Source organism: Dendrobium catenatum, unplaced genomic scaffold, assembly GCF_001605985.2.
Source record: "Dendrobium catenatum unplaced genomic scaffold, ASM160598v2 fragScaff_scaffold_343, whole genome shotgun sequence".
Taxonomy (NCBI): Eukaryota; Viridiplantae; Streptophyta; class Magnoliopsida; order Asparagales; family Orchidaceae; genus Dendrobium; species Dendrobium catenatum.
In genome coordinates, this window is record NW_021318805.1 from 475766 (window position 1) to 502384 (window position 26619).

Below are 26619 nucleotides of genomic sequence, written 5' to 3' on the forward strand. Positions count from 1 at the left end.
TAGGGGTGTCAATTTCGGGTCACGGGTCGGGTTCGGGTCGAACCCGGAACTGATCCGGGTTCAAACGGGTCGACCCTAACCCGACCCGGTTAGGTAAACGGGTCGGAAATGCCAACCCGGACCTGACCCGGTGGGTTGCCGGGTTGACACGACCCGACCCGGGAAACTGGTCGCGGGGTTGTCGCGAACCCGAACCCGACCCGTTTTGAAATCGGGTCGGGTCCAACCCGAATTTTTCGGGTCGGATCCGGGTCGGGTTCTCGTGTCGTGTCAAATATTGACACCCCTACTTCTGATTCTTTATGTGATCTTATTTTCACAGCCTTGATGCACAATGTGTCCACTCATAATAAAAAATTAAAAATACAATCCTGCGGACTCCGCACCATTAGAGGAAGAATCCAACGGCTCGGATTCATCTTTAGCCATCAAATCGAATTCAAACCCGTTAAACCTCGTACTTAACCATGGTTAAAGACCATTAGAGGCCTACCCGTTTTCTCGTCTCCGCGATCTCGCATCATCCCCTCCTTTGTTCCTCTAAGGCGACCCCTGTTCTTCGTTTCCCCTTCGAAACCCTAACCCTCATTCACTCACACAGCGACAAGATAGCCCGTTGGAAACCCTAAATCGTACCCATGGCCGCTCAGTCGGTCAGCAATCTTTACGAGACGGCATCGCAGCCGGACACTGGCGGGGATGCCTACACCTTCCTGGAGTTCAACACGCAAGGAGACGACTACGACTACCCCGAGTTCCAAGAGCTGTCCCAGCCGAGTAGGTCACCGACATGGCGGGCACCGACTGCGGAACCCCTGACCGATCCCTCAAACGCTGCACTCCAGTCCACCGATCCAAGTGGGAATAATCATTCTTCGTCCTCTGCGGGATCTTCGTCGTTCAGCAAGGCGAAGGCAGTAGCGGGTTCGACGGCCGTGGATTCACTAGCGGCGGGAATGAGCGGCCTCAACTTTGAGGAGACTGGTGAGGATGAGAACTACGAGTTTGGGAAAGGGGATTTCACCGAGCACGCGTGCAGGTACTGCGGGGTACAGAATCCAGCTTGCGTTGTTAGGTGCAATGTTCCATCGTGCCGGAAATGGTTCTGCAACTCGAGGGGAAACACGTCTGGATCTCACATCGTTAATCATTTGGTGAGTGGTAGAGTTAGGTGCATTCAATCAACTTGAATATCGTTAACCATTTAGCGGCTGTTGAAATTCGATTGGATTGGTCAAAGGCATATGGATTGATTGTTTGGTGCTGGAAACGAACTTGCTTATCTGACAACACTCAGACATATTTCTATTTGTGATTACACAAACTTTTCGACTTCGTGTGATTATTCAAGCTTCCATCTTGTAGTGACCTAGAAAACTTTCACCTGGTTGTGAATATTTAAACCTTTCGTATGTGGATATGAGGGTTCCAGCTTCGGTTGATATGTTATAAGCCAGTGTAAATGGTTATTTGGTAACCTCTCTTTTATGTTGCTGCATATCTCTCGGAAATTTCATTTATTATTCCGAAGAAACTCTCTCTGAATTTAGTATTCTTCCTGCCTTTAGCTAATCATAATGATTTTCCTTGCATTTGCATTGCTAGGATGAACTAGATTTTAGGTTGGCCCAACACTATTGAATTGTTGACTAGAATTTCAAAACTTAAAGAAAACAATCGAACTTCTGAGTTTATTGATGTAGTCCATAAAAAAGTTAAAATTGTGTTGGAGGAATGCCTTGAAGGGGAGATGAGCCAAATAAAAGCCATAGTGGAAGATCGAATTTCATTCGTAGAAGGCAACTTTTCATCCGTAGAAGACAAATTTTATGATCTTTATGTGATGGTGAAAAATCTATTGGAAAATCAATTTCAAGTGGCGGCATCGGAGGTAAAGGGGCCGATGGGAAGAACTACGAATTCTGATTTTTGTAGGAGGGAAAATGATGTGGAGATCATTGAGGAGAAATGGGGAAGGTATGGAGAGAGACGTGGATATGGGGGCTAGAATCAAGGGGTGCTGGTTGGAAGAGAAAAGAAGGTGAATATGGAAGAATGGGTGCTGAATTTGTAGAAAAGATGGGAGAAAGTGAAGAGAGGTTTGTGTATGAGTGTTGGAGGGAAGATCGGGAGACTTGAGGGGAGCCAAGCACTTGGGAAAGGGAAAATTATGGAGGAATAAGGGAAAACATGGGAGATCAGAAGGTGAGAAAGCTGAAGATGTACATTTTTGAAGGGGAGGACGCACACGGGTGGATCTACAAGGTGGAGAGGTATTTTGCAGTCAATGGACTGACGGATGAGGAGAAATTCACAACAGCGGGTCTATGTTTGGAGGGGAAGGTGTTGTCCTGGTATTAGTGGAGGGATTAGAGGAGTCCCATACGGAGTTGGAGGGAATTCAAGGAATGTTTATTGGAACGTTTTCGAATCGACAGGGAAGGGGACTTCTATGAGCTGTTCTTTGCACTAGTATAGTACGGATTAGTGGCAGACTACCGTGAGAGATTTGAGCACTTGGTCATTCGGGTGGAGCGACTATCCGAGACAGTGTTGGAGAGAAACTTTATTAAGGGGCTTAATTCCGAGATCAGAGCTGCGGTGAGGGTCATGAGGCATTGTGACTTGAGAGAGGTTATGGAGTTGGCACAGTTGGTGGAAGATCAGAGGTAGCTAGAGAGGGGAGCCATGAGCAACAATTCAGGTGGCTCTTACAGGATGACTACCACTCTCCTAGCACCCAAGAATCCTGCAGCAGGTGGATTTCGCGAGACTACTAGGAAAAAAGCCGGTAGGAGGAGGGAGTGGTGGAAAGTTCAAGAGACTGGCAAAGAGGAAGATGCAAGTGAAAAAGGGGAAGGGATTATGCTTCAGGTGTGATGAGAAATTTACTCCAGGGCATATGTGCAAGGATGGAACTCTTTCGGTTCTCGCCGCATGTGATGACGAGGAAACTGAGGAGGGAGGCGAGGGAGAGGTAGAGGAAGAGATGGAGGACAAGCTGCACCTCGATGTGGTGGAGGTATCCCTGAACTCAGTGGTAGGATTCACACCAAATCATACCATGAAAGTAAAAGGGGAAATAACAGATAGGGTGGTGGTGGTTCTGATTGACATTGGGGCTACCCACAATTTTATTTCCATACAAGTCGTCGACCAATTGGAGTGAAATTGATGGACACATGCTATTATAGGGTGATGTGGGTACGGGGAAGGTGGAGAAATGCCAGAGAATCTGTAGAGTGGTGTTGAACATACGAGGAATTTAGGTGAGTGAGGATTTTCTCCCACTGGAGTTAGGAAGTACTGATGTCATCATGGGGATGAAGTGGTTGCAGACCTTGGGAGACACAAAGGTCAATTGGGGAGCACTCATGATGGAGATGCAAGGCTATCCAAAACCATGATATCTCTCAAAACCTTGGTGAGAAGTATACAAGAGGTGGGGGAGGCTTTCTGGTGGAGCTGCATAGGCTGGAGGGCGTTAGGATGGAGGAGGGAGAGGACAAGACATTCACTCTTCGCGAGCTGAAATTATTCTCAAAGTTGCCCTCTTAGACAAATTGTTGTGGGGTGAATGGATTTTTCCTTGAATTTTCAATTGTTAATTTTCACTTTATATATTTGAATTTTGGCACATTTATGCTTATATATTCTTTATGCTTGTTGGAGTACATGCAAGCATTAAGCATTTTATATTTTTTTAAAGGGTTTTAAAATTTAAAAATTAGTTTTTAAACTTTGCCACGTTTGCATGCTTTTTAGAGCTAGGATTTTTAAAAATGCTTTTATTAGTCAATCTACACAACATTCTCAGACATCACATTTATATATTTTTCTCGCTCATCAGAGCAGATGCAAATGCTTTCTTTTTGCAAGAAAGTATTTAGAATTTAAAATTTTTAGTTGGACTTTTTTACATTTGCATTATTTTTAGAGTGAATTATTTGAGAACTTATTTATAATTGCGTAGCTTGCAATGCATTATCAGAAATCACATTAATTTAGTCATTGAGGCATGTACTGGCATTTTATCTTTAAGAGGAATTATTTTCTTGTGCATTTTCAATGTACTTCACGATTTTCAATGCATCTATATTACGCGTGTTTGCGACATTCGATTTTGCTGGATTCATTTGTACATATCTCGAGGCACTTTTTTTGGACTTTAGGCAGAGTTTGTTTCATGCATTTCAAGACATTACACATAGGATTTGAAAATCATCTTGCAAAATTCATACATGTGGCTATTATACAAAATTTGATTTTTTATAATCATATTTTGCTGTTTTAACATTTTTAAAGACTGCCTTTTGTTCGCTTGCGTGAAAGAGGGTTGCGGATTTGGTGGCAAAGTAGAAATTGGAACGAATATGGGGATGAGTACATGCATATGTTTCGCATGTGTACTTTTTATTATTTTAATATTATCTTCATTAATGTTGCGAGTCGCACATGGGACATCTTCTCCCTCCATAAGGACAAGGAATATGAGAGTTTGTTTCATGCATTTCAAAAGTCCCGTTGAGTTTTTTGTGTGAGTTCTTAGAGTTTTTATAAGGTTCTGGTAGTGCTTGTAGTGAGCTAACTAATTCTATTCAGTTCTCTGTAAGGGAGAATTTATTAGGAGTTTAGGCCTAACCATTATGTTAAGAAAAGCGTGTAGGATTGGTGCCTTATGATACTCCAGCTGTAATTCTAAAAATCCCATCACTCCAAGAGAGGTATGTATGGGGTACTTAAAAAAAAAAAAGCTTTAGGTAAAAATACCCGATCATGTCACTGACAAGCTTTTTTCTGCAACTTTAATGTGTACGAAGCTCCACTCATAGCGTCCAGCACGCCACTAACGAGATTTATTTGCTGCGTCGCGAACACCGCCAACAAACTCTCCTGCAATGCTAAGAAAATTGTTTATGACGCTATTCTTGCCAAGTTAAGTGCATACTTAACGGGGTCCACCCACAGATTATTGCGAACATCTTCAATGAACTTCCTGCCATCATACTAAGAAAAACGTGTATGGGGCTCCAGTTTGACCGTCGATTGCATCATTATGGGCTTTGATAGTTTTTAGTTTTAGTGACATTATACCTGTGCTCATGAAGTAGGCTTGACGATGGCGAAGCGATGAAACCTACACGCAACAAACAACATATTATTTTTTATGTATTTCTTTTTCTTGATTTTTTAAATATATATTTTATTTTTTGATTTTGTTTAAGGGAGAGAGAGATGAAGTGGATAGATTCTAGTGAGAGAAAGAGGGATTTCTCTCTCTATTTAGAGAAAGAAAGTGAGGCGAAATGGAAAGAAGTGATTTCTCTCTCAATTTAGAGAGAAAAAGAAAAAGGAGGGGGAGTTATATTTTTATGATTTTTTCTCTCTCTTTAAGAAAGTGGAGAGAGAGAGAGAGAGGTTGGAGGGATTTTTTTTTTCTTTTTTTGGGATAGAGGTGGTGGATGGTGGAGAAGTTTAGATGTGGTGGAGAAAGGACAGGTTCTTTCTTTCTTGATGTTGTTGTTGTTGTTATAGAGGCGAGGGATAGATGTTAGGATATATATATATATATATATATATATATATGATGCAGGAATAAGCGAAATAAGTCATGTAAATAGAGATTTATGCTAAGATAACATCAAAGTTAAGAAAATAAACTTCATAAAACGCTATGTTGCACCAATATGGATACGACGACACGTATACAACACGATACAGATACGGGACATGTCAATTCTAAACAAATACAGGATACAGGTACGGCACAGACACACCATTATAATTTATAAATCATACATAAAAATTAAAAAATCAATCAAAGCATAATATTTGAAATTACAGAACAATGAAAGGACCATCATTTGTGGCCTTGTAGCTTATAACATCAAAATAAAAGTAATCATTAAATGTTTAGTACAACAACAAAAGTATAAACATAAATTGTCTAGCACATGAACTTTCCACTATTTAATAGAAGGAATGATATGATTTGTTTCTTTAGTGGTTTGTATTTGAACTTCTATATCATATTGAATAAATATCATATCTTCTAATTCAGACTCATCAAGTGAAAGATTATAAATTTCTAATATTCTCATATCATCAAGAGACTCAAATCCATCTCGGAACTGAGAGAACCTCACTCGCAGCCGTGGAAGTAAATATGACACATTTTTTTTCCGGATTTTTTTGTTTTTCAACGGACACGCCTATCAGATATGTGTGTCCTTTTGAAATTAAATAGTTTTTTAATTGGATACGGCTTTGCCATATCCGACACATATCGGTGCCATATCGGAGGCATGCAAGAGGTGTTGGGGAGAAGGTGGAGGCAGATAAAGAGGAAGGGAGGGAGGTGGTTGCTGGTTGAGTGCAGCAGGTTGCTGCAGCTAGGGGCTATTTGGGCAGCTAGGGAAGGAGAAAAAAATGAGATAGAGAGAGAAGATGATACTAACCAAGAGCTCACATGCTATTGGATATTTCTTCGCCTTTATGCAAAGGACTTCATACAAAATCTCAACTTACTAAGAGAAGAGAAAGAATATAACTAGAAATTTATATGAAAATATTCATCATCCATACAAGAGAACAATGAACCATATATATAGGCACAAAAAATATGAAAGGAGCAAAAGACAAGAAGGTCATTGGCCAAACAACACAAAAGCTCCCTTAAGTGAGGGTAGCACTGCAATAAAATAAAGAATCACATAAATCTCTTACAACACATGAAAATTAAAATATAAAGGCTCAATCAAGGTCATAGATCTCTGGCCTTTATGATGATAAATCCTCCAAGCTTTATTGTGTGTGTGTGTGTGTATATATATTGTTGAAATCCAGCCGTTCCTAGTACAAAGAATCCGACGGACACAAAGATCAATCCGTGGGATACTCTCTCGAGAGGATGGTTTCGGGCAAACGAGCATGAATCGGGTATGGCATGCGCAAGCGGGGTTGTAGGTCGATGACTGTGCGGTCTAAGCAGGTTGGCTAGACGGCTTGTGGGTGGCGGCATGGAGGCTAAATCACTTGCGTGTTAGCGGGGTTGAGATAGTAAGGCAGGGTGTCAGCTTCTATTATTTATGTGAGGAAATGAGAGTGCGAGATGTTACAGATATTACATTTTGGTTTTGTTTTAGGTTAGTTTTCTTTTTTTATTTCATATTATTATATTTTTTAAAATAAAAAGTAAAAATAATAGAAGTGTCCTTTTGTCAGCAAATGAACATAACACTCTTTTACTCAAAAGATTTTTAATTATAGTTTTTTTAATAATCATTTTTAATGATTTAAAAATTAAAATATTTGATTCAAAAATAAAATTTAAAATTTTAATAGATAAATATTTGTTTTAAATGCATGTTGATTTGCTCATTGTTTTTTGTCATTCACGTGCATCGAACTTCGCCTTGCTTCATATGCGAGCGGTTTTTTTGCCGATTTTCTCTTCTCATGCGAGTTCTCGACCAATATGAATGTTTTTTTCCTAGCATTTTGGGCGTTGCAAATGCGATGGCGCAATCAATTTGTAAACAGAGGCCATTTGGGCAATTTCATACAACATCTCCAATACTTTGTCGATTACGATTGCTTTTGCTTGAGTTGATCGCAATAGGTTTTCTTTTGGTAATTTGACGTTTTAAACTCAACGACGCAATATGTTTTGCGATCAAAGGCCATTCAAAGAAGTTTACATACCGACAAGCACAAAGGGGGCGCCATTTTGGTAATTTTGATGTTTTGAGCACTCAGGTGAGATCGATTTTGCAAGCTGATAGTGTTTCGAGTGATTTCACACAACTTTTGGGTATGTCATACCCGTTTCACACAATGTTGCATTGGTCGATCGTTAATTTTGTCGGATGCCCCTGTGTTTGTCGTTGAGTGTGTATTAGTGTTCAATAGGATTGAGGAGGATAATGAGGTGTGAACTTATGTACTATTTTTTGTTGTGCATAGAACTCAAAATGGGTGATTCATACCTTCCATTAATGTTACTTCTTAACACCTTAATCTTTATTGAGCTTGTTCTCAACTTTAGTATTATAGAAAATAAATTTATATATAGTCTCATCTTTGCTTTTCAGCAAATACACAAATATTTTATGCTATTATAAAAAAAATAACGTATTTATTTCCACTTTTAGTTTGAACTTTGAACAAATTTGAAATCACAAATATAGCTATGGAGGGTCTATGTTTCCTTTTAAGTCCTTGGAATGATGTCCTTGTTAGTTTTACCTCCACATAGGTTTCACATTTATTGTTGGAATTAATATGAAATGCTAGTATGCGATCTGAGCTAATTAATCTATATAATGCTTCATGTCTTTATCTACCATTCCATTTTAAAGGATTCAAGCAATATGAGCGAATGACTTCTCATTTTTATTAATAGATTCTGGCTGTGTGTAGCAATTACATTATTTTTCACTAGTCATCTTTCATGCCATTGCAATATTGAAGACCTTCTTCGAGCCTTTGTCATCTTTTTCAGCAAAAAGTCTAATAACAAGATCTTCAACATTCATCTCCCTTCTCGTGTATTTTAAATAGTTCTTGAACTCCTTCCATGTATGGGTAGCTTCTCAATAATAGTTGTCTAAGAGGGCTCACTTAGAATCATTCCTTCTCGGTAAATCATGGAGAATTACTTGGTGATCTTGCATTTGACTTAGCCATTGTATTGGAGTCCATCATCTTGAAGTCCAAGAATCAAACCATCATAGTTTTCGTGGCACCAACATACTCGTAATATATATTTATGATCCAAGAATCTCATATTTTCTTAGTTGATTTTTTGAACTGCACGCACCATATAACACATCAGGCAAACTATTCAAATTGTTATTCCTACATAGGAAAGTAGAGTGCTTCCATGCATCCACAGTTCACAGGTTGAGCGTGTAACTTATCCCCTTTTAGAGTAGGAGGATCCTCCGGCAGGAATCTCACGAGATTCATTGTTATCTGATAAAGCAATCTTTTTTCGCCATCTCTTGGAATTCAATCAAATATATTTCTCCATTTTCTTTTTGTGGCTAAACGAAACCAACACTTGCAATGCATGATTAGGTTTGGAGCTTGAATCTTAGGCGATGACTCAAATGTCATGTTAGTGCTCTCAGGAGGCATAACACCCAAATTGAATTCTTAGTCCTTATAATAAATAAATATTTTCAAAAATAAAAATGAAAAGCAACAATGAAAATATTGAACTCCTAGCAACCTATTTGCCTCTTTAGATGGATTTTTTTTTTGAAGTTTGCCACAAATATTGCACGCAATTAATGAAATAAATTTTTACATGTTTACTAATATCCATAAAAATATTACAATATTTCAACAAAAAAAAAAAAAAAAAATCCAAAAAAAAAAAAAAAAAAATCAATTTTTAGCCAAAATTTGAAAACAAAAATTGATAGGTAATTGAGGTTTGTGTTCAATTGCTTTGTTAGAACATATTTGCTCCTTGTCCGTGTACTTATTTGTCTACTAAGATATAACAAAGACCAAGCAGGACTTACATACCACACAGACTGCTCCAACAAACTCATGTTTATGCATTTACTCTTATCACCTGAGCACTTAAAACTTTTAGAAAAAACCTTAAGCCTAATCAGCATGAAAAATAGTAAGGATATGAGAAAGAGATGTTCTAATTTTTTTGTATTTGAAAACGTTGGAGAAAGCTTTCTTATATAGCTGTTGGAAGAGATGTTATAAACTTGGAATAATGGATGATTTAATCTGAATTAATCTCACAGGTTACAACCTTTCAAATTCAGATTAACTTAGTAAAAAAAATTGTCCGTATTTATTGATTGTTCACATAATTGGCTGGCTATCGTTGCTCAAATTCACATTTATTTTTTTTATTATTGAAGGTTGCTAATTCTCTTATAAACACACTCATGATCAATTTTAATGAGTTAGAACTGATAATTTAAATCCCTTAAAATTTTGAGAATAATCTAGAAATATTCTCTGACTTAATTCCTGATTTAATCCAAAATAAATTCAAATTTTATTGGAAAATGAAAAATATAATTGCAAAATGAGACCTGTGTAAGGGCAACCCCAATAATGCATCATTCACCTTGTCGGCGCGCATTAGGCTCCTAACTCTCAGGGTCCATGATTTGCATGCCCTATGTGCATATCAGAGAGATTCGTGGGCCCAACTTACGCAATATGTTCTTTCTTAAACTCGAACCAGACAAGTTCCCTTAGCAGTTTGGGAGTTTACATTCTTAGCAAATTCAAACAAAAGACCAATTCCAATGGGCATACTCTGGGCATTAATTTCTCATTCACCCATTACCATTTTGGCTGCGGGAATATATGATTTGGATATCCTCGTAATGGAGAAATCATATCCACCAAGAACCATCACTTCTGTGAAGTAGTTCCCTTTCAAATTTGGGACTCAAAGTGGCTCATTACCATGGTTTTGTAAAACATTTTTTTTCAAGCAATTAACGCCTCATGCAAGATGCAACACCTTAAAGGCAACAAATGAATAATGACTACTGAGAATTCACAAATTTACCTCAAATAGTGAGATCGGGATGATGATGATGATGAATGTGATTGCCAAATTAATTTATCCAATATGGTTGGTTTTATACCCCAAAAAATGTTTGTCTGGGGTTCAAGATTATTGGAAAATGCAGCAGTGTATTCTACCAAAAATTTCTTTTTTTGGCAAAGTAATATTCTGGTAATATTTTTTAGATGCTAACTTGCCATGGAATTTTTGTTGGTTTCCTTATCTAAAAAGTGAAGGGCCGTGGTTCTGGGATTTATAAAAGCATCAGAGTTAATACATCTATTTCACTGTCTACTTTAGTTTAACTCTTCAGTTCACCCTTTTTCTAAATACTTTGCATGAACAGACCCTAGTTTGCAACTTAAGCTTTAAGCAGTTTCTCACTCCTTATTTAGGCTCCTTGTGGGAATGGAGAGTATATTAAAATATTCCTTTTTCAAATAAAAAAGCTGCTACGTCAACTTTACCCCACCCCTCCTGAACAAGTGATGCTATGCCCACATATTGTGGGGTTTTTAGTTATTTTAATCTGAAGGAAAACTAACCAGATCTATTTGTTGTGAAGCATGTTGAGCTAGAAGTACATTCAATTTTTTTAATTTTGAGATTAACATTTTTACTAATTATTTTGGTAGCACTTTAAGCCAAAGTGGTATAAATTTTAGTCATTGCTCATATACTTTAGTTTATGTGAGGATTGGCTAATATATTTATAATTTTGCTTACCAGGTACGAGCAAAACATAAGGAAGTTTGTCTCCATAAGGACAGCCCATTGGGAGAAACAATACTTGAGTGCTACAATTGTGGCTGTCGCAATGTTTTTTTACTTGGATTTATTTCTGCCAAAACGGAGAGTGTTGTTGTTCTGTTGTGTAGGGAACCTTGCCTTAGTGTCAATGCTCTGAAAGACATGAATTGGGATCTCAGTCAGTGGTGTCCTCTGATTGATGATAGATGTTTTCTTCCATGGTTGGTTAAGGTTGGTAGTTTGATTCCTGCTTCTGTTCATTTGAAAGGGTGCTTGAAGCATCTAAATTAACTGTTTCCTCTTTCAGGTTCCTTCTGAGCAGGAGCAGCTCAGGGCACGACAGGTTACAGCTCAACAAATTAACAAAGTGGAGGAGCTTTGGAAGACAAACCCTGATGCTTCCTTAGAAGATCTTGAGAAACCTGGAGTAGATGATGAGCCGCAGTCTGTGGCTTTAAAGTATGAAGATGCATACCAGGTTCTAAATTTTGCCGCACATTTATACAAAGGATATTTTCCGTGCAATTTTATTTCAGTCAACCTTTTCCTTAATTGTGGAAATTTGACGTTGTTTGCTCTTTGGACAGTATCAAAATGTATTTGCTCCGCTAATTAAGTTGGAAGCTGATTATGATAAGGTAATAATCAAATGACAGTTTTCTGTTGTGGCATCATAGTGTCCAATTTGTTTTTCTGAACATTCATCATCATTTTCTTAAGTGTTAAGATTTATGTTTGACTTGCACATAGCTGAGCTCTCTGCTTGGTTCTTGCTGCAGATGATGAAGGAGTCACAGAGTAAAGACAACGCAACCATCAGATGGGATATTGGCCTTAACAAGAAGCGAATAGCTTATTTTGTCTTTCCCAAGGTGTTCTCTTGTTGGTTTATACAACTAGTGGACATCATGTGACTTTTCTTAGTATTACATTTTATTTGTACCGTCCCCTTTAATATTGCAATAAATTAATTTTGAATAATTTGTAGGAAGACAATGAACTAAGGCTTGTTCCCGGTGATGAGTTAAGATTGCGGTATTCTGGCGATGCAGCTCATCCTGCGTGGCAATCCGTTGGACATGTGGTACGTAACTGCTGGTTTCGGTTATTCACATGGTGATACCATGAAAATTTGAGACTTCTAGGGGTGTGAGCACTCGATTAATCAATATAGGCTTGCCAAGTTTTATAGCAGTTCTTTTAATCTTCTAATTGTAAGTGTTTCTTTCAAAATAGATAAAGCTTACTGCTCAGGAGGAGGTTGCGCTTGAACTCCGTGCTAGTCAGGTAAGAACTTTGAATCCAGAACTTTGGCATCAAGTGTAATTTGCACAGGTAAATGCTTATCATATCTTTTTTCTTAGCAGGGAGTTCCTATTGATTTGAACCATGGATTTAGTGTTGATTTTGTCTGGAAAAGCACCAGCTTCGATAGAATGCAAGGGGCAATGAAAACCTTTGCTGTGGATGAAACAAGTGTTAGCGGGTAAGCAAGTGGATTCTTGTCCATGCAAGTGAATTGATGTAATTGCACTCAAATTTTTTTTTCTTTTTCTGATAAGGTTCCGTTGTGATACATATCAAACATGCAAACAGCCTATTTTTTAGTTTCATCTTTTAAGAGCTGTTTTTTATCATGTCGATCTTCTATATGACAATTACCATGATGATGTGAACCATAGCAGCCTATGTATTCTTGCTGAATGTGCTGGACAGACATTAAGGCTTTGTTTGTTACGGCTTTCTTATTGCTTCTTAAAACAAATTTTTGGTACAAAATTTTTAATTTTTGTACTAAAAAGCTGCTTTAAGAAACAATAAGAAAGCCATCCCAAACGAAGCCTAAATCTCACATTTATTTTCATTTCTGGTTTGTGCATGAGAACTAGCTGAGAGAACAATACATATTAAATTATTAATGGATATTATGCAATGGCTGTTTATTGAGCACTGCGATTGAATTCCTTGATGCAGATATATCTATCATCACCTTCTTGGACATGAAGTTGAACTCCAAGTTGTCCGTAATACTCTACCCCGTCGTTTTGGTGCTCCAGGCCTCCCAGAGTTGAATGCCTCTCAGGTATTTTTGTTTGAAATTTGAACTGCTCTTGGGGTCAAAAGAGAATCAGGACACGTTATAGATAGGTCTCTAAGTCTACCTCTTTTTTATGGAATTATACAACTTGGTTAATTATTGATTGAAACCATCAATGTGGGTTTTCAGCATCACCCTTGGTCCCCCTTTAACATTGATTCGTGTAATTTTTCCCAACAATCCATGTTTTTTCAGGGATTTTTTATACAGTGAAAGTGGGGGTTGGGGGTTTGTTGTATATTGGAGGGAATGAACCCAGCCATTTGGGTAAAAACTAGATTAGGAAAACAAAGATGGATATTGAGTCTTTGATAGTTTTTATTTTGGAAAGACAGCATGAAATAGTGAAAGAGGATTCAAACAAATTACCATTCATCCGGTTTGAATTTTTTAAAATTTTAATATGATATAGTTTCCTTAATGAATGCTTTGCATGTAATTTCTTGTTTAAACTATTATGCATGGACAAGAGATACAAACATGAAACAAAGACCGTGCAGAAAAAAAAAAAAAATCTATAGGACTCAGTATTATGTATATAATAATAAGAATAATTGTTATTGTTATTACTAATAATAATAGAATTATAATTATAAACAATAATAACCAGAACAATCGCAACAAGTGTTCTTGCAGCTGTTAAGTCAAACTATGGCGTTCTGCTTCAGTTATATATAGTGCAGTTTCTATCGATTGAAACTTATACATGGAGGCTGTACTTGAGAGTAGTCTATTGCCCTTTTGTTCGCTAGTATTTTAAACCGTCCACTTGATTATGTTATTTGTTATTTCCATGTTAATACTCCTAGCCCTTTGTTTTGTTTATAGGTTTTTGCTGTTAAGAGTGTTCTTCAAAAACCTATTAGTTTAATACAAGGCCCGCCTGGAACTGGAAAAACAGTTACATCTGCTGCAATTGTGTACCACATGGCTAAACAAGGACAAGGACAGGTACGTTTGGGCACCTGGTTGACAGTAGCATTTCCAACATTCAGTATCATAGCTGTTTTTATTTCATTCAGGTCCTTGTCTGTGCTCCAAGTAATGTGGCTGTTGACCAACTAGCTGAGAAGATAAGTGCAACTGGGCTAAAGGTGAATTTTTTTGTTTACTATTTGCATAAGCATTTTTCTTCTTTTTTCTTCTCGTATCATATGGAAAAATTTCTAGGTATTAAAAACATAGTAGTGTATGATAGATGAAGTATCAGGAAGAATGAATTATATTTCCTTTCGTCTCATTCATCTCAAGCATTTTTTTCATATTTACATTATATACTTTGATATAAGTAGCTTATGTTATGCTTTCTCTTTAAGCAAAATTGGAAGTGATAATATAGAAAAAGTCTGTGTGTAGAATGGATCTAAAGTTTAGAGGAGATGTATGAAATTTTTCATAAATTAAAGGAAACATCAGCCAGGATACCAAATCAAGGGAAGCTGTAAGCTGTCCTGTTGATGTTGACAAAATCATTTGATAGACTTACAATTTTACTCTTCCGTGTTACCAAGGTTGTTAGGCTCTGTGCTAAATCAAGAGAGGCCGTTAGCTCTCCCGTTGAGCACCTAACTCTTCATTATCAGGTATTAGTTAGTTTGGTTTCTTTTCTATATGTACCTTTCAAGTTTTCAGATGCATTGCTGATATAATTATATGAATATTCATTCCAGGTCCGTCATCTGGATGCATCTGAAAAGAGTGAACTTCATAAGCTTCAACTATTGAAAGATGAACAAGGTATTCTTTGAGTTTATAAGCCACTTATTACATACTTATCTCTATGAGAAAATGGGTTTATGAGTTTTTCCGCTATTTTAGTTTGTGTGGAAAATGCACAATGGGAATTCCTTACGAAGTTTCCTTTTCCCCAACTTATAACCACCACATTTAAAAAAAACGGCAGCCACCCCAAATTTACCTTTAGCATAATTTTTGCTATTTATTTATAGCATTCATTATCGAAATCTAATTTAAAGCTTGGTTGGGTTCAGTTGTTTTTTATTTTCGAATGCATAAAGAAGTTCAGGATACATCCTTCGGATCTTTATAATTGTTTTCTGAAATTTACAGTAAGTTTGCTTAATAGTACAATATTCAATACTAATTAATAGTTTCTACTATTTATTTAGTATATTCATGAAAGAGAGAGAATTTTAAGTGCCACCCAGCAAAATTAAGCTTTGTGCTGTTGCATTATATTATTATAAAAATATTTCTTTTTCTGTTAAAATGAAAGTTTGATGAACGTAGGGCAAAACGAAGGCAAACAAAATGGAAAGAAACTATTCCATTTTGCTTTTCTTTTGTTTTGTTTTAAAATTTATTATGTAATGTTACTAGTTTGATAAGTTTGGCCTTAGTCTTATGCTCAACATATGCCACTTTCTCGGCTAGAAGTTGTCAGCAGACAAAGTGCAATGCGACATATAAAGGTGTTTTTTTTAATGAAGCATGAAACACACATAAAACTCATGTTTAATTTAATGCAAGTACGCATAGCACATGGGACATTCTCTAGTATTATACTATTTAGCAATATTTAGATTAATCAAAGTTGTGAAATGATTTATGGCAAGTCAAGCATTAATAAGAAAAATTATCACCAATGGGTCAATATTTTAAAAATGTTTTATTCTTACCTTTAGCTTTAAAAAAAATGAGGAGTGAACAAGCGGTGAGACCCAATATTATAATAAAGATGTGGAAATGCTTTGGAGATCAATGAATTTTTTGGCTTATTAAAATTTTAATATTATTTTGAATCTTTAAAGATGGCTGATGAGTGGAGTAGTGGGACTTGATGATATTTAAATAAAGGTGTAGAAATACTTAGGAGATTAGAAAATTTCTTGTCGTATTAAACTTTTTAATCTTATTTTGAAACTAGAAGTATGCTAGATGAGTGAAGAATGAGCATGTTGGTTTATATTTTTAAGAATAAAGATAATGTATAAAAGTGTGCGAGTTATAGATGAATTAAGTTAATGTATCAAACATTAAAACTATGGTAGATAATAATTGAGCATACATTATGTCGTGATACTAATGTTTCTCAAAATCAATTTGGATTCATGCTGGATAGGTCTATTATGGAAAGTATACATTTGTTGAGAGGTTTGATGGAGAAGTATAGAGAGAGTAAGGAGGATCTGCATTTGATAGTTATTGATTTAGACAAAACATATGATAAAGTTTCAAGAGAAGTACTCAGGAGAGTTGTAGAAAAGAAATGAATTAATAATGCTTATATTCAAGTTATTAAGGATATATATACATGAGTTGTGCTTTTGTTCAAACACAAGGTGGGTTAAACCAAGTATTTTCCTATTTTAATTGGATTACAATAAGGATCAGATTTAAGCCTCTATCTTTTTATCTTTAGTTACGGATGTTCTTGCTAGACATTTGCAAGAAGATGTACATTAGTGTATGCTTTTTGTTGATGACAATCTTCATATTGATAAGATTAGAGAGGGAGTTGAAGGAAAGCTTGAATTATGGAGGTCATTTTTAGAGTCTAAAAGTTTTTGTTTGAGTAAATCTAAAACTGAATACTTGGAGTGTAATTTTAGTAGTAATCGATCTAGTGGTGGGATTGTGATATTGGGTGATCAAGTCATTAAAAAGAGGGCATATTTTAGATATCTTGGGTCTATTGTTAATGAAAGTGAAATAGATGGGTATATTATCAGTAGAATTCAAGTTGAATGGTTGAAGTGGAGGAATGTATTAGGCCTGTTGTGTGATAGAAAAATACCCCTCAAACTTAAAGGAAAATTTTATAAAACGGGGGTAAGATTTGCAATGCTTTATGGTGCAGAATGTTGGCTATTAAAAGAGAAGCATAAAATTAAGTGTTTTGGAGATGTGGATGCTCAAGTGAATGCGTGACTTTACAATGAGAGACATAATGCAAAATGAGAATACACATGAAAAGGTTGGAGTTGCTCTAGTGGTCGATAAGATTAGAAAGAGTCCTCTTAGATTATTTTGTTATATAAAAGGTCGGCCTTCCATTGTTCCGATTAGGAGAGTGGATGTATTAGATCCAACTTATGTTAAGAAAAATGTAGATAGACCTAAAAAGATATGGTTAGAAATTATTAAAAATGATATTTTTTATTAGATTTAAATGAGAATTTGACTCTTACTAGTATAAAATGGAGAAAAAATGATTCATATTAAAGGCTTGATGTTGATGTAACTGTTGACCAATCGGGCCTTTTTAGGCAATAAATTTATTTCCTAATCCTACCATTTCTTTTATTTATTTTTTCTCGTCAATCTAGTTGTTTTCTAATAGCATATGGTCACTGAAAAACCAAATCTGATTATTTTAGATGTCTCAGAATTTCATCAATTTAGTTATTGTTTGATGTTATTTGATTATTAAAAAAATTTATCCTATTATTATCAGATATACAGTGATAACCGTATTGCTCGTGGCTCTCATGTGAGGTGTAAGATAAAGATTTATTTGATATCTTAAATATTTATTTTATTAAATTAATAAATAAATTTACTAGAACTAAAAATAATTAAAAGTCTAAGGACTACAAAATAAATAATTATCAACCATAAGTTCTTAAGGTTAATTCCTCCCTCCAAAAAGGAAGTGACAAACAATGTTATGCCTTGCCTTAAAGTCCTTTTCCTCTTGTAAACTTTCTCATCATGTTCAATACAAGTTAGTGATTATAAATGAACCTAGATATTTTTATGACCTTCTTTAGAGTTCTCTAATTGTTGGGATCTTTCAATATTCTCTAACATTAATTCTAAGTAATATGTTGCACATGATATCTAATACAAATGCTGCCACTTTTCCTTTAGTAATTTGGCTATCAAAGAATTAAAAAAAACCTCATGTGAGTTGTTTAATATATGATATTTCACCGTGTAATTTAATAATAACTGACTAATGATAATTTTAGAACTTGATTACTTGCTCCTTTATAGTTTAATTGTTTTTTTGTGATCACTTGTATCATATTTTTCCCCTTATCATCTCCACCTATGCATTAAGCAATTTATTCAACATAATTGCCTCCTTGTGCTCCGATGCTTCAATTGATTTTTAAAAAATAGCTTATTGATGTTGAATTTACTAGGAATTTGTTATAGCCTGATTTCTCATGTTACTCCATTCAGTTGACAAAATACTAAATTTTTTCTCATTCCAAACCTCTCACTTTTTTTTTTTCTACTGTTACCTTTACAGCATCGACCTGTTTGTGGAGAATGACTACCCTTTACTTATGATAAAAAGTTGGCTTCAAGCTTGAGAGAACTGTTTTGTATAATTTTGATAGTTTTCTCTAGTGTCTTTCTCAATGCTTTCAACCTATATCATATTGTGTTCTGATTTCGTTTGCGTGGCTAGGAATAAAATTGATTTAAATCACCTTGTCTTGACATCTTCGGACTTATGCTATTTGTTCCAAATAGCATTAATTGCTTGCCTTTATTAGATTACCCCAAATCTTTGATCATCTCTTCATCTGACTATCATTAATGCTATTTTCATCCATTTGTAAAGCTTGCTTTGTTGCATTTGCTTTCGTATGGTAACAATTTTTTTTTTTAAACTTAATTAGGGGATTTTCTTAGGCATTGAAATATTCTTCCTCTTCCCCTAAATTTGCTCAATCAAGTGGTCGTCAACTCTTGATACACTAGCATTTCTAAGTTTACATGATAAATACACTTATGCCCAGTCATATTATTTGCATCAAAATGTTGCGTATACTTCCACATAGAATTTATTCTTCTTGTACCCTCAGCATCTACAATAAACGCAAATATAACTTTTTGGATTAAGAGTTCTAAACTTCTAATATTAAATAAAAAGATTAAATCAATTATAATAGAACATATAAAATTACAAAATTTGAAAAAAAAAAAAAAAAACACAGCATTAACATTCAACAATTAAACAAATAAATAAATCACAATTGAAAAATTTTAGATAGTTTTGAAAAAATTTCACACGTATGTCATGTAACAGACAAAATCTCTAAAATGATAATTTGTAAAGCATCGTACCATGAATGTAAAATTGAATCGACAAAGAGTTGAGAACATGAATTAAAGAATTCAATGTTACAAAAGTTCGAGGAAGATTCGAAGATATACGTGAATAAAGAACACCCAAAAATCAATGAGATGATGTGAGGTCGAGAGCAACATTCACATGGTTCACATGAGATCTAGAGCTACTCTGCGTGGTTGTTTGAGAGTTTCGAGAGTTGAGAAGAAACTTGAGTCACATGAGAGCATAAGTGTTTAAATTGTGAATTGCATTTGGGAAGTAAACTAGCGAGGAACTTTAGATGTGAACCACTTTATTTGAGTGAATTGGTAGCATGAAGTCGAGCCGAACATGTGAAACATTCTGCTTAATGGAATTGCTGTGTGCTTAAAGTGCAGCATCACACGGACGTTGTTGCACTTCACAATGGATCGAAGCAATGGGTTGCAGTTAGTTATGATAGGGTGGTTTTGGTAACACTGTCAATGTTTTTTGAATGATTGTAGAAGCTTCCGTCTGTTATAAACTTTTGGCATTGCTGTATGGAAAACATTCTTCCTTTGATATGCTTTCTTAACAAAAGTGGAGGTTATATAAAATCAGTTCATCTTTTTCTTCTTTATTGAGAGAAGGTTACTGACTTGGTTACTCTCATCTTATATTTCAGGTGAATTATCGAGTAGTGACGAAAAGAAGTTTAAGGCATTGAAACGAGCCACAGAAAGAGAGATACTTCAAAGTGCTGATGTTATTTGTTGCACTTGTGTTGGTGCTGGTGATCCTCGCTTGTCAAACTTCCGCTTTAGACAGGTAGATTGATAAAAACAAATTCACTTCTATGCAAACATTTATGTTACATTATATGTTTCATTTGCAATATATTTTCATCTGATTATTTTTTCTATTTTAGGTTCTTATTGATGAATCTACTCAAGCAACTGAACCAGAATGTCTAATACCATTAGTTCTTGGAGTCAAGCAGGTATTTTGAGGGAGAAGTTGCGATTAATATTTTTTGTCGTTGGTGTGCATTTCCATTTCTGTGGGCACATGCATTTGATGGGCGGGTTGCTTTAGTTTTGTTGAGTTGATGACTAAATTTCTTGAATCAGGTTGTTCTTGTTGGAGATCATTGCCAGCTTGGTCCTGTTATCATGTGTAAGAAAGCTGCTCGTGCTGGGTTAGCACAATCTTTGTTTGAGCGTCTTGTGCTTCTTGGACATAAGCCATTCAGACTGCAGGTTGGGATTGTTGTTTACTTTCTTATTTAATGTTTACTCCACAATATTTTGTTTCCATTATTATTATATTTGTATGAAATATTTTGGTTCTTAGTGAATTATAATATGACCATATCATGCAAGACTTGCATATAAGATGATTTAGGGTTATGGTTTACTAATTTAACTAATAATGATACTTAATATGTTTTTTTGTCAAATGAAAAATGAGGATTTATAGATCACGAATTATCAAATAATAAAAAAATTCACTTTTCTTAAATGAAAACATATTATAGCAGAGTGCAAGCCTAATTGATAATTAAATGCTTGTAAATATTCAAGAATTTTGATAGGAATTTATAAATAAATAAGGTATTGAGCATATATATTAATCCTCACAAAATTAGATTTTTAACTTGTCTTTTTGACCAAAATCAAGGTACTAACCTAGCTTATAACAAATTATATAGGAGTAAAATACTTTAGGCTTCACTCTAATACAAGGAGATGACTTTCATTGGAATAAGGAATTCACACTTGTTTTACTCGAGAAGGAATAACACATTGCTATGGATAAAAAAATTATTAATGCCAAAATTATGAATTATGTGCCACAAACTATTATTTATAGATTCTTCACAACTCAAGTTAGTATATAAGGTTGTCACATGATCAGTATTAATTTAAAAATTTTTAATCCCAAAACTACTAAAGCAATTATAACATTTAATTTTAAATGTTAAAGTTAACAAACAACAACTATTGTCATAAGTCTGCATACTAATAATCATGATTCAAGAACTACACCCACTTATGTCATTTAATTCAATGAGGATAAGCTCCAATATTTTACTATTGATAAGGCTAAATAACACTTGGAATTGGAAGTCACAAATTACCTAGAACCATAAAGCTCCAAATTTCTTGTAATTCTCTCTTTTATTAAATGAATATCCGAACTCCAACTTCTGATAGTTAATGCCAAAGAACACCATATTAATCTACTCGTCTTGGACAATTTTGGCTCAAACGTATTGGATGTTTGACATAAGTCTAACAATATTCCACTATAGTCTTGTTTACTTATTTTGGAGAACTAATATAAAATAATTAATGGTGAAATTATGTCAATCAAATTATCTAATTTAAAGCTAGGAAATACTTCTCTTGGCCAATTTAATGGATCCTTTTTGGTCATCATCATGGACATGGAAATCACATAGTGTCACTTTTGATTATATGGTTCATTTTATTTGTTAAGAAATATCTTTTTTCATCCGATACAATATAATCTTTCTAGCCAATATAACTTCTCCTTAGGTTAATTCTCCGAAATAATCGAGGATATTATGGTAAACAACTTTTGGATTTGGTATCAAAAGTATAATTTGTCGGAGGTTGAGTTATTTAAAGTTGGGTATATTGTTGCAATGGTTTTTAAGATTTTTTTTTTGCAATGGTGTTCGGAATTATTCATAAAACTAATATAGATAACTTCAATGAGATTAAAAGCTTTGTAGTTATTGATAATTTTCAATTGATGTTTCAGTTGTTTGGCCTTGTCATTGTTTAAATATTGGAACTTATTTTGTTGGATTTTGATGAGATACTTGTGTGTATTTCTTGTCGGTGGTTTCTACTATATAGAATTTTTGGATGGGTTTGTTGATGTCCGGTTACGTGGACATTTCAAATTAAATGATGGGACTGCTTGGTTGTTTTGAAGAAATTAAATTAAAACTAAAATTAAAATTTATATTAACTTAAAGCTAAATTGAGATTACTCTTGTGCAAACCTTATTTACTACGGGGTTGTTTGGTTTGCTGGAAAAAAAAAAAGCAAAGTGAATGAAATGTAAAGTAAATGCTGTGTATTCTAAATACTTTGAGGCTGTTTGTTGTCTATAAAGTTAATTTAGGAGAAGATTATTGTTTTGTTTTGTTGGGTGCATGTAGAGTAAAATAAAATCAATGTATTTTAAATACTGACATGAGAAAGTGAACCAGTGGCAGCTCGAGCTGCGGCAATCTGAGTGGCTATGAGGTAGCGGTTGCATGTGCAGGGAGTGATGGAGGAGACGTGTAGCTGGCTCAAACAAGCTGAAGGTGGAAGTATGGGGAGCTTTGTCAGTTTGTTGGAGGTGGTTGTGTGTGAGCGGAAGGATGAGGGCTAGTGGTGTAGGATTTTGCTAGGAGGAGGTGTGGGGAGTTGATGTTTGTTGGTGGGTGGGAGTTATGGGACTTGCTAGGTGGTGCAGGACGGTGAGGTGAGAGAGATAGGAAAGCAGGTCATGGGAGAGATCGAGAGAGTGGCCCCATGTGGGAATGTGAGGAGTGCTGTGTTAGAGTAACGTACACTATTTTCTCTCATCAACTCTATATTGGAGGAGAACGAAACACGGGATGCACAGTTGAGATTCCTTCTCTCTCTTTCTTGTGCCCGTTGAATTCCTTTCTCGCACAATTTTGAGTGAGTTTACTTTACCTGCAAAGGAACTAGGCCGAAGATTTCTAATGCTTCATAACTTTTTTTTACTTTACTTTAATGTCAAACCAAACACCGAAAAAGTTAAAACTCCTGCATTTACTTTACTTTACGCCCAAAATACTTAAAACCAAGCCGCCCCTAAACCTAGTTTAGTCGTCAACATATAATGGTTTGAGAAATCTATTAGTGGAATACCATTTAAAAGTTTTGGCTTGAGAAAAATTTCTCTTCCAGTTTTCAATTTTGCGGGTGGTATTTGGATGTGTGATTCATTTGAGTGCAATAAAAGTGTGACTATATGATTCCAGGAGTCATCTTGTTGTACCAATGTGAGGCCTAATATTTTTTAAATTTATTCAATGTTTAATTGCTCTACATAATTTGTTATTGACTAGTTTAGTTCTCTCTTGATTTTAGTCAAAAAACGATGTCAAAAATTTGATTTTGTGAAAATCAGTTCCTTCACCTGTTGATTTTTTTAATTTTTAAATTCTTGCAGAAATTCATAGATATTTACTATCATTTCATTATAAATTGGGCTTAATCATAAGTATGATTACTTTAATTTAAAGAAAATGAATATTGGATTATTTGGTAACCTGTTATCTATTAATCATTAATTTTTGTTTGTATGACAGCTGACTACACATCATATTAGTTTATATTCTGAAATAAAACCCCGAGTCATCATGAATCATCTTGTTAGTTAGCTTATCTTATTTTTGTATTTGTATAATTTTTCAGTAAACGTATAACTATTAAAATAGATCTACTAAATCACTAATATTTTATTCATTATTTTAAAGGAAAGAAATAAATTGCTTGTAAAGGGTGCAAGAATGCTCGTAATTAAAAAAAAAGCCGTAATACAACATAGGGTAATGGTTATGACCTCGAAGTTGCAAAAAAAATAATCGAAGAGAATCATGCCATTGACAATTTTAACGAAACAGTGAGATGTACAGGCATGCATGCTGGTAAAAGGGGCAAATTTGAAGTGAATTTGAACTAGAGTTAGTATGAATTAAAGTTGTTTTGTTAAGAAAAGAATGCAGAAGTAAATTATTTAAATTGACGTGACTCGGCAAAATGAGTAAACAAAGAGTATTTAGAGAACATTGTTGTCGTAGGAAAGAATCATGAAAGATTCATAAATCCTGAGGCGTTGAGATGCGGATAATGATTGATGATTATTTAGGTGGTGAAAACTTTATTTAGGTGGTGAAAACTTTGCGTGACATTATATTTTGAGAATCTAAAGTTAAATTCCTCAGCCATCCCAAATTAAAGGAGTTGCTAGGAAAAAAAAATGATTTCTCTACAGAATTAAACCATTTCATTTTTTATGTTATTACAGTTTCTATGGTCCCTTCTGCAAGTTTGTGACCTTTGTGGTTGTAAAAATCTTTCTCATATGAGGTGCATATTATAAAAGTACATACATTGATTTCAGGTTTATAAGTTTACCGGGATGCCTGCTCACTTAAATAGTTTTTGTAAATGCAGGTCCAGTACCGCATGCATCCATCTCTATCTGAGTTCCCCTCTAATAGCTTCTATGAGGGTACCCTTCAAAATGGAGTTACAATAAATGAAAGACAATCAACTGGCATTGACTTCCCTTGGCCTGTCCCTAACCGCCCTATGTTTTTTTATGTTCAGGTATCTATTTTTACCTCAATTTGTGGCACTGCGACTTGAGTCTCAATGTTGTTTCCATCAATTTTGTGAATAATTACTTTGCTAGATGGGACAAGAGGAAATAAGTGCAAGTGGGACATCTTATCTGAATAGAACAGAAGCTGCAAATGTGGAGAAAATTGTTACTACATTTTTGAGAAGTGGTGTTGTACCTTGTCAGGTGCCTTTTTTTCTAGAATCTCTTGATTGAAATTTGGAAGCATCATTTTTTTTTGCTCATTTTTTAATGGGTTTATGTTCTTTTAAATACTGCAGATTGGAGTTATAACACCATATGAAGGTCAAAGAGCATATATTGTGAACTATATGTCAAGGAATGGCTCTCTTAGGCAACAACTTTATAAGGAAATTGAGGTTTGGCCTGATGTTTTCCTTTATGTAAACTGCGTTCAGCATCTGGCATGGAGCATGTTATTTACTTCTATCCTTTGATTAAATTGCCTTTATGTAATTCTGTTGTATGTTGCAACAGGTTGCAAGTGTTGACTCATTCCAAGGTAGAGAAAAGGATTACATAATTTTGTCTTGTGTGAGGAGCAATGAACACCAGGTACAATTAATGTGGATCTATGTTCTTTGAATAGTCGAATGCAACTTGCTTTAAATCTGGTCTGAACTAAATTTTTCTTGCTAAAGTTTATTTAAATCAGAAGTTGTAAGAGGAAGAATAAGTGGAATTTGTGCTGAGGATTTTGGATATCTTGAAACCAGTGCTCAATTATTTTCTCTAGTTTGCATAGTGTGAAATCTTTCACGTGACGTTGTAGTAGAGCAGATGGTTCTAGCTTTTTTTGGTATTTTGCTTCTTTCCACATCATCCAATCTTGACATTTAACATCTATAGTCCATAGAACAAGAGGCATATGTTAGGAAGTACTTGAAGATTTCAAGTAAACCCTAACAATAAAAGCAAAAACAGCGAGAAAACTCCACCAATTCAATCGAAAATCAAAGAAAAACAGTAATTTTATTGTCTGAATAAAATAAAATGGAAGAAAAATAGCAAGATACAATTGATCCTCTATTTGAGAGGAGGATCTCTCTCTCCTAAATCTCCCTAGGAACAAGCTAATTTCAGCAAACAAGACCTTTTGCTAACCCTAGGAAAATCACCTATTTAAAGCAAACAATAAACAATAAATACCCAAACAAGAGGCATATTGATGTGAAACAACATGCGATGGAAACGAAAACTGCTTGGGGATTTTAATATAAGATTTTAAAACTTTGCTAGTTATAGAACTAATGCTTACCCAAGTTAGGTTTTCAGAATTATCAATTCAAAATTAAGTAAGGCATGCGGTTATAACTAGATTAACGGGACAATATCAAATTGACAACATAGAATTAAAGAGTAATGCTACGGGGAGAAACAATAATCTACAATTAACAAATAGAACTTTTCACCTTGGGTCTCTCACTCACTCTCTTGTTGGTGGCACTTTAATGGAGGAAGATTGAGATTAACCGAGTGATGCCACTAGGAGACAAATGGCGCACAAAAATGTAGTCCGTTGGAGCGATAACCGGTGGCGGGTAGTCCATGGGATGACCAGTGAGCATCTAACGTTTTATCCTTTCTTCCTTGACAGCTATGGTGGGGGCTAAGAGGCAAATGCAGGAAATCTGAAATAAAGTTAAGATTTTAGTGGTTTAGGAGAGGGATTTAATTTGAATTTCAAATTAATCCAAGGAGGGAGAGAGGGGCGGCAATGGGGAGAAGCTTTGGGCTGAATTTGTGGAGCTATTAAGGTGATTAGGAGAGAGAGG

General features: G+C 35.1%; 1 protein-coding gene across 2 annotated transcripts in view; it reads left to right on the forward strand.

Annotated features, from left to right (window-relative positions):
* Positions 1 to 485: 485 nt before the first annotated feature.
* Positions 486 to 26619, forward strand: part of LOC110104736 (regulator of nonsense transcripts 1 homolog) — a 34458-nt gene continuing 8324 nt past the window's right edge. For both annotated transcript variants that reach the window (XM_020833971.2, XM_020833972.2), the window contains exons 1-20: positions 486 to 1154; positions 11288 to 11539; positions 11616 to 11786; positions 11896 to 11946; positions 12088 to 12180; positions 12297 to 12392; positions 12545 to 12595; positions 12676 to 12794; positions 13283 to 13391; positions 14235 to 14357; positions 14429 to 14500; positions 14918 to 14989; positions 15077 to 15143; positions 20105 to 20247; positions 20348 to 20419; positions 20550 to 20678; positions 24655 to 24810; positions 24896 to 25009; positions 25105 to 25203; positions 25322 to 25399. In XM_020833971.2, the coding sequence (XP_020689630.1) occupies positions 639 to 1154; positions 11288 to 11539; positions 11616 to 11786; positions 11896 to 11946; positions 12088 to 12180; positions 12297 to 12392; positions 12545 to 12595; positions 12676 to 12794; positions 13283 to 13391; positions 14235 to 14357; positions 14429 to 14500; positions 14918 to 14989; positions 15077 to 15143; positions 20105 to 20247; positions 20348 to 20419; positions 20550 to 20678; positions 24655 to 24810; positions 24896 to 25009; positions 25105 to 25203; positions 25322 to 25399 (2583 nt within the window). In that variant the 5' untranslated portion in view covers positions 486 to 638. The remainder of the gene's footprint in view (positions 1155 to 11287; positions 11540 to 11615; positions 11787 to 11895; positions 11947 to 12087; positions 12181 to 12296; positions 12393 to 12544; positions 12596 to 12675; positions 12795 to 13282; positions 13392 to 14234; positions 14358 to 14428; positions 14501 to 14917; positions 14990 to 15076; positions 15144 to 20104; positions 20248 to 20347; positions 20420 to 20549; positions 20679 to 24654; positions 24811 to 24895; positions 25010 to 25104; positions 25204 to 25321; positions 25400 to 26619) is intronic.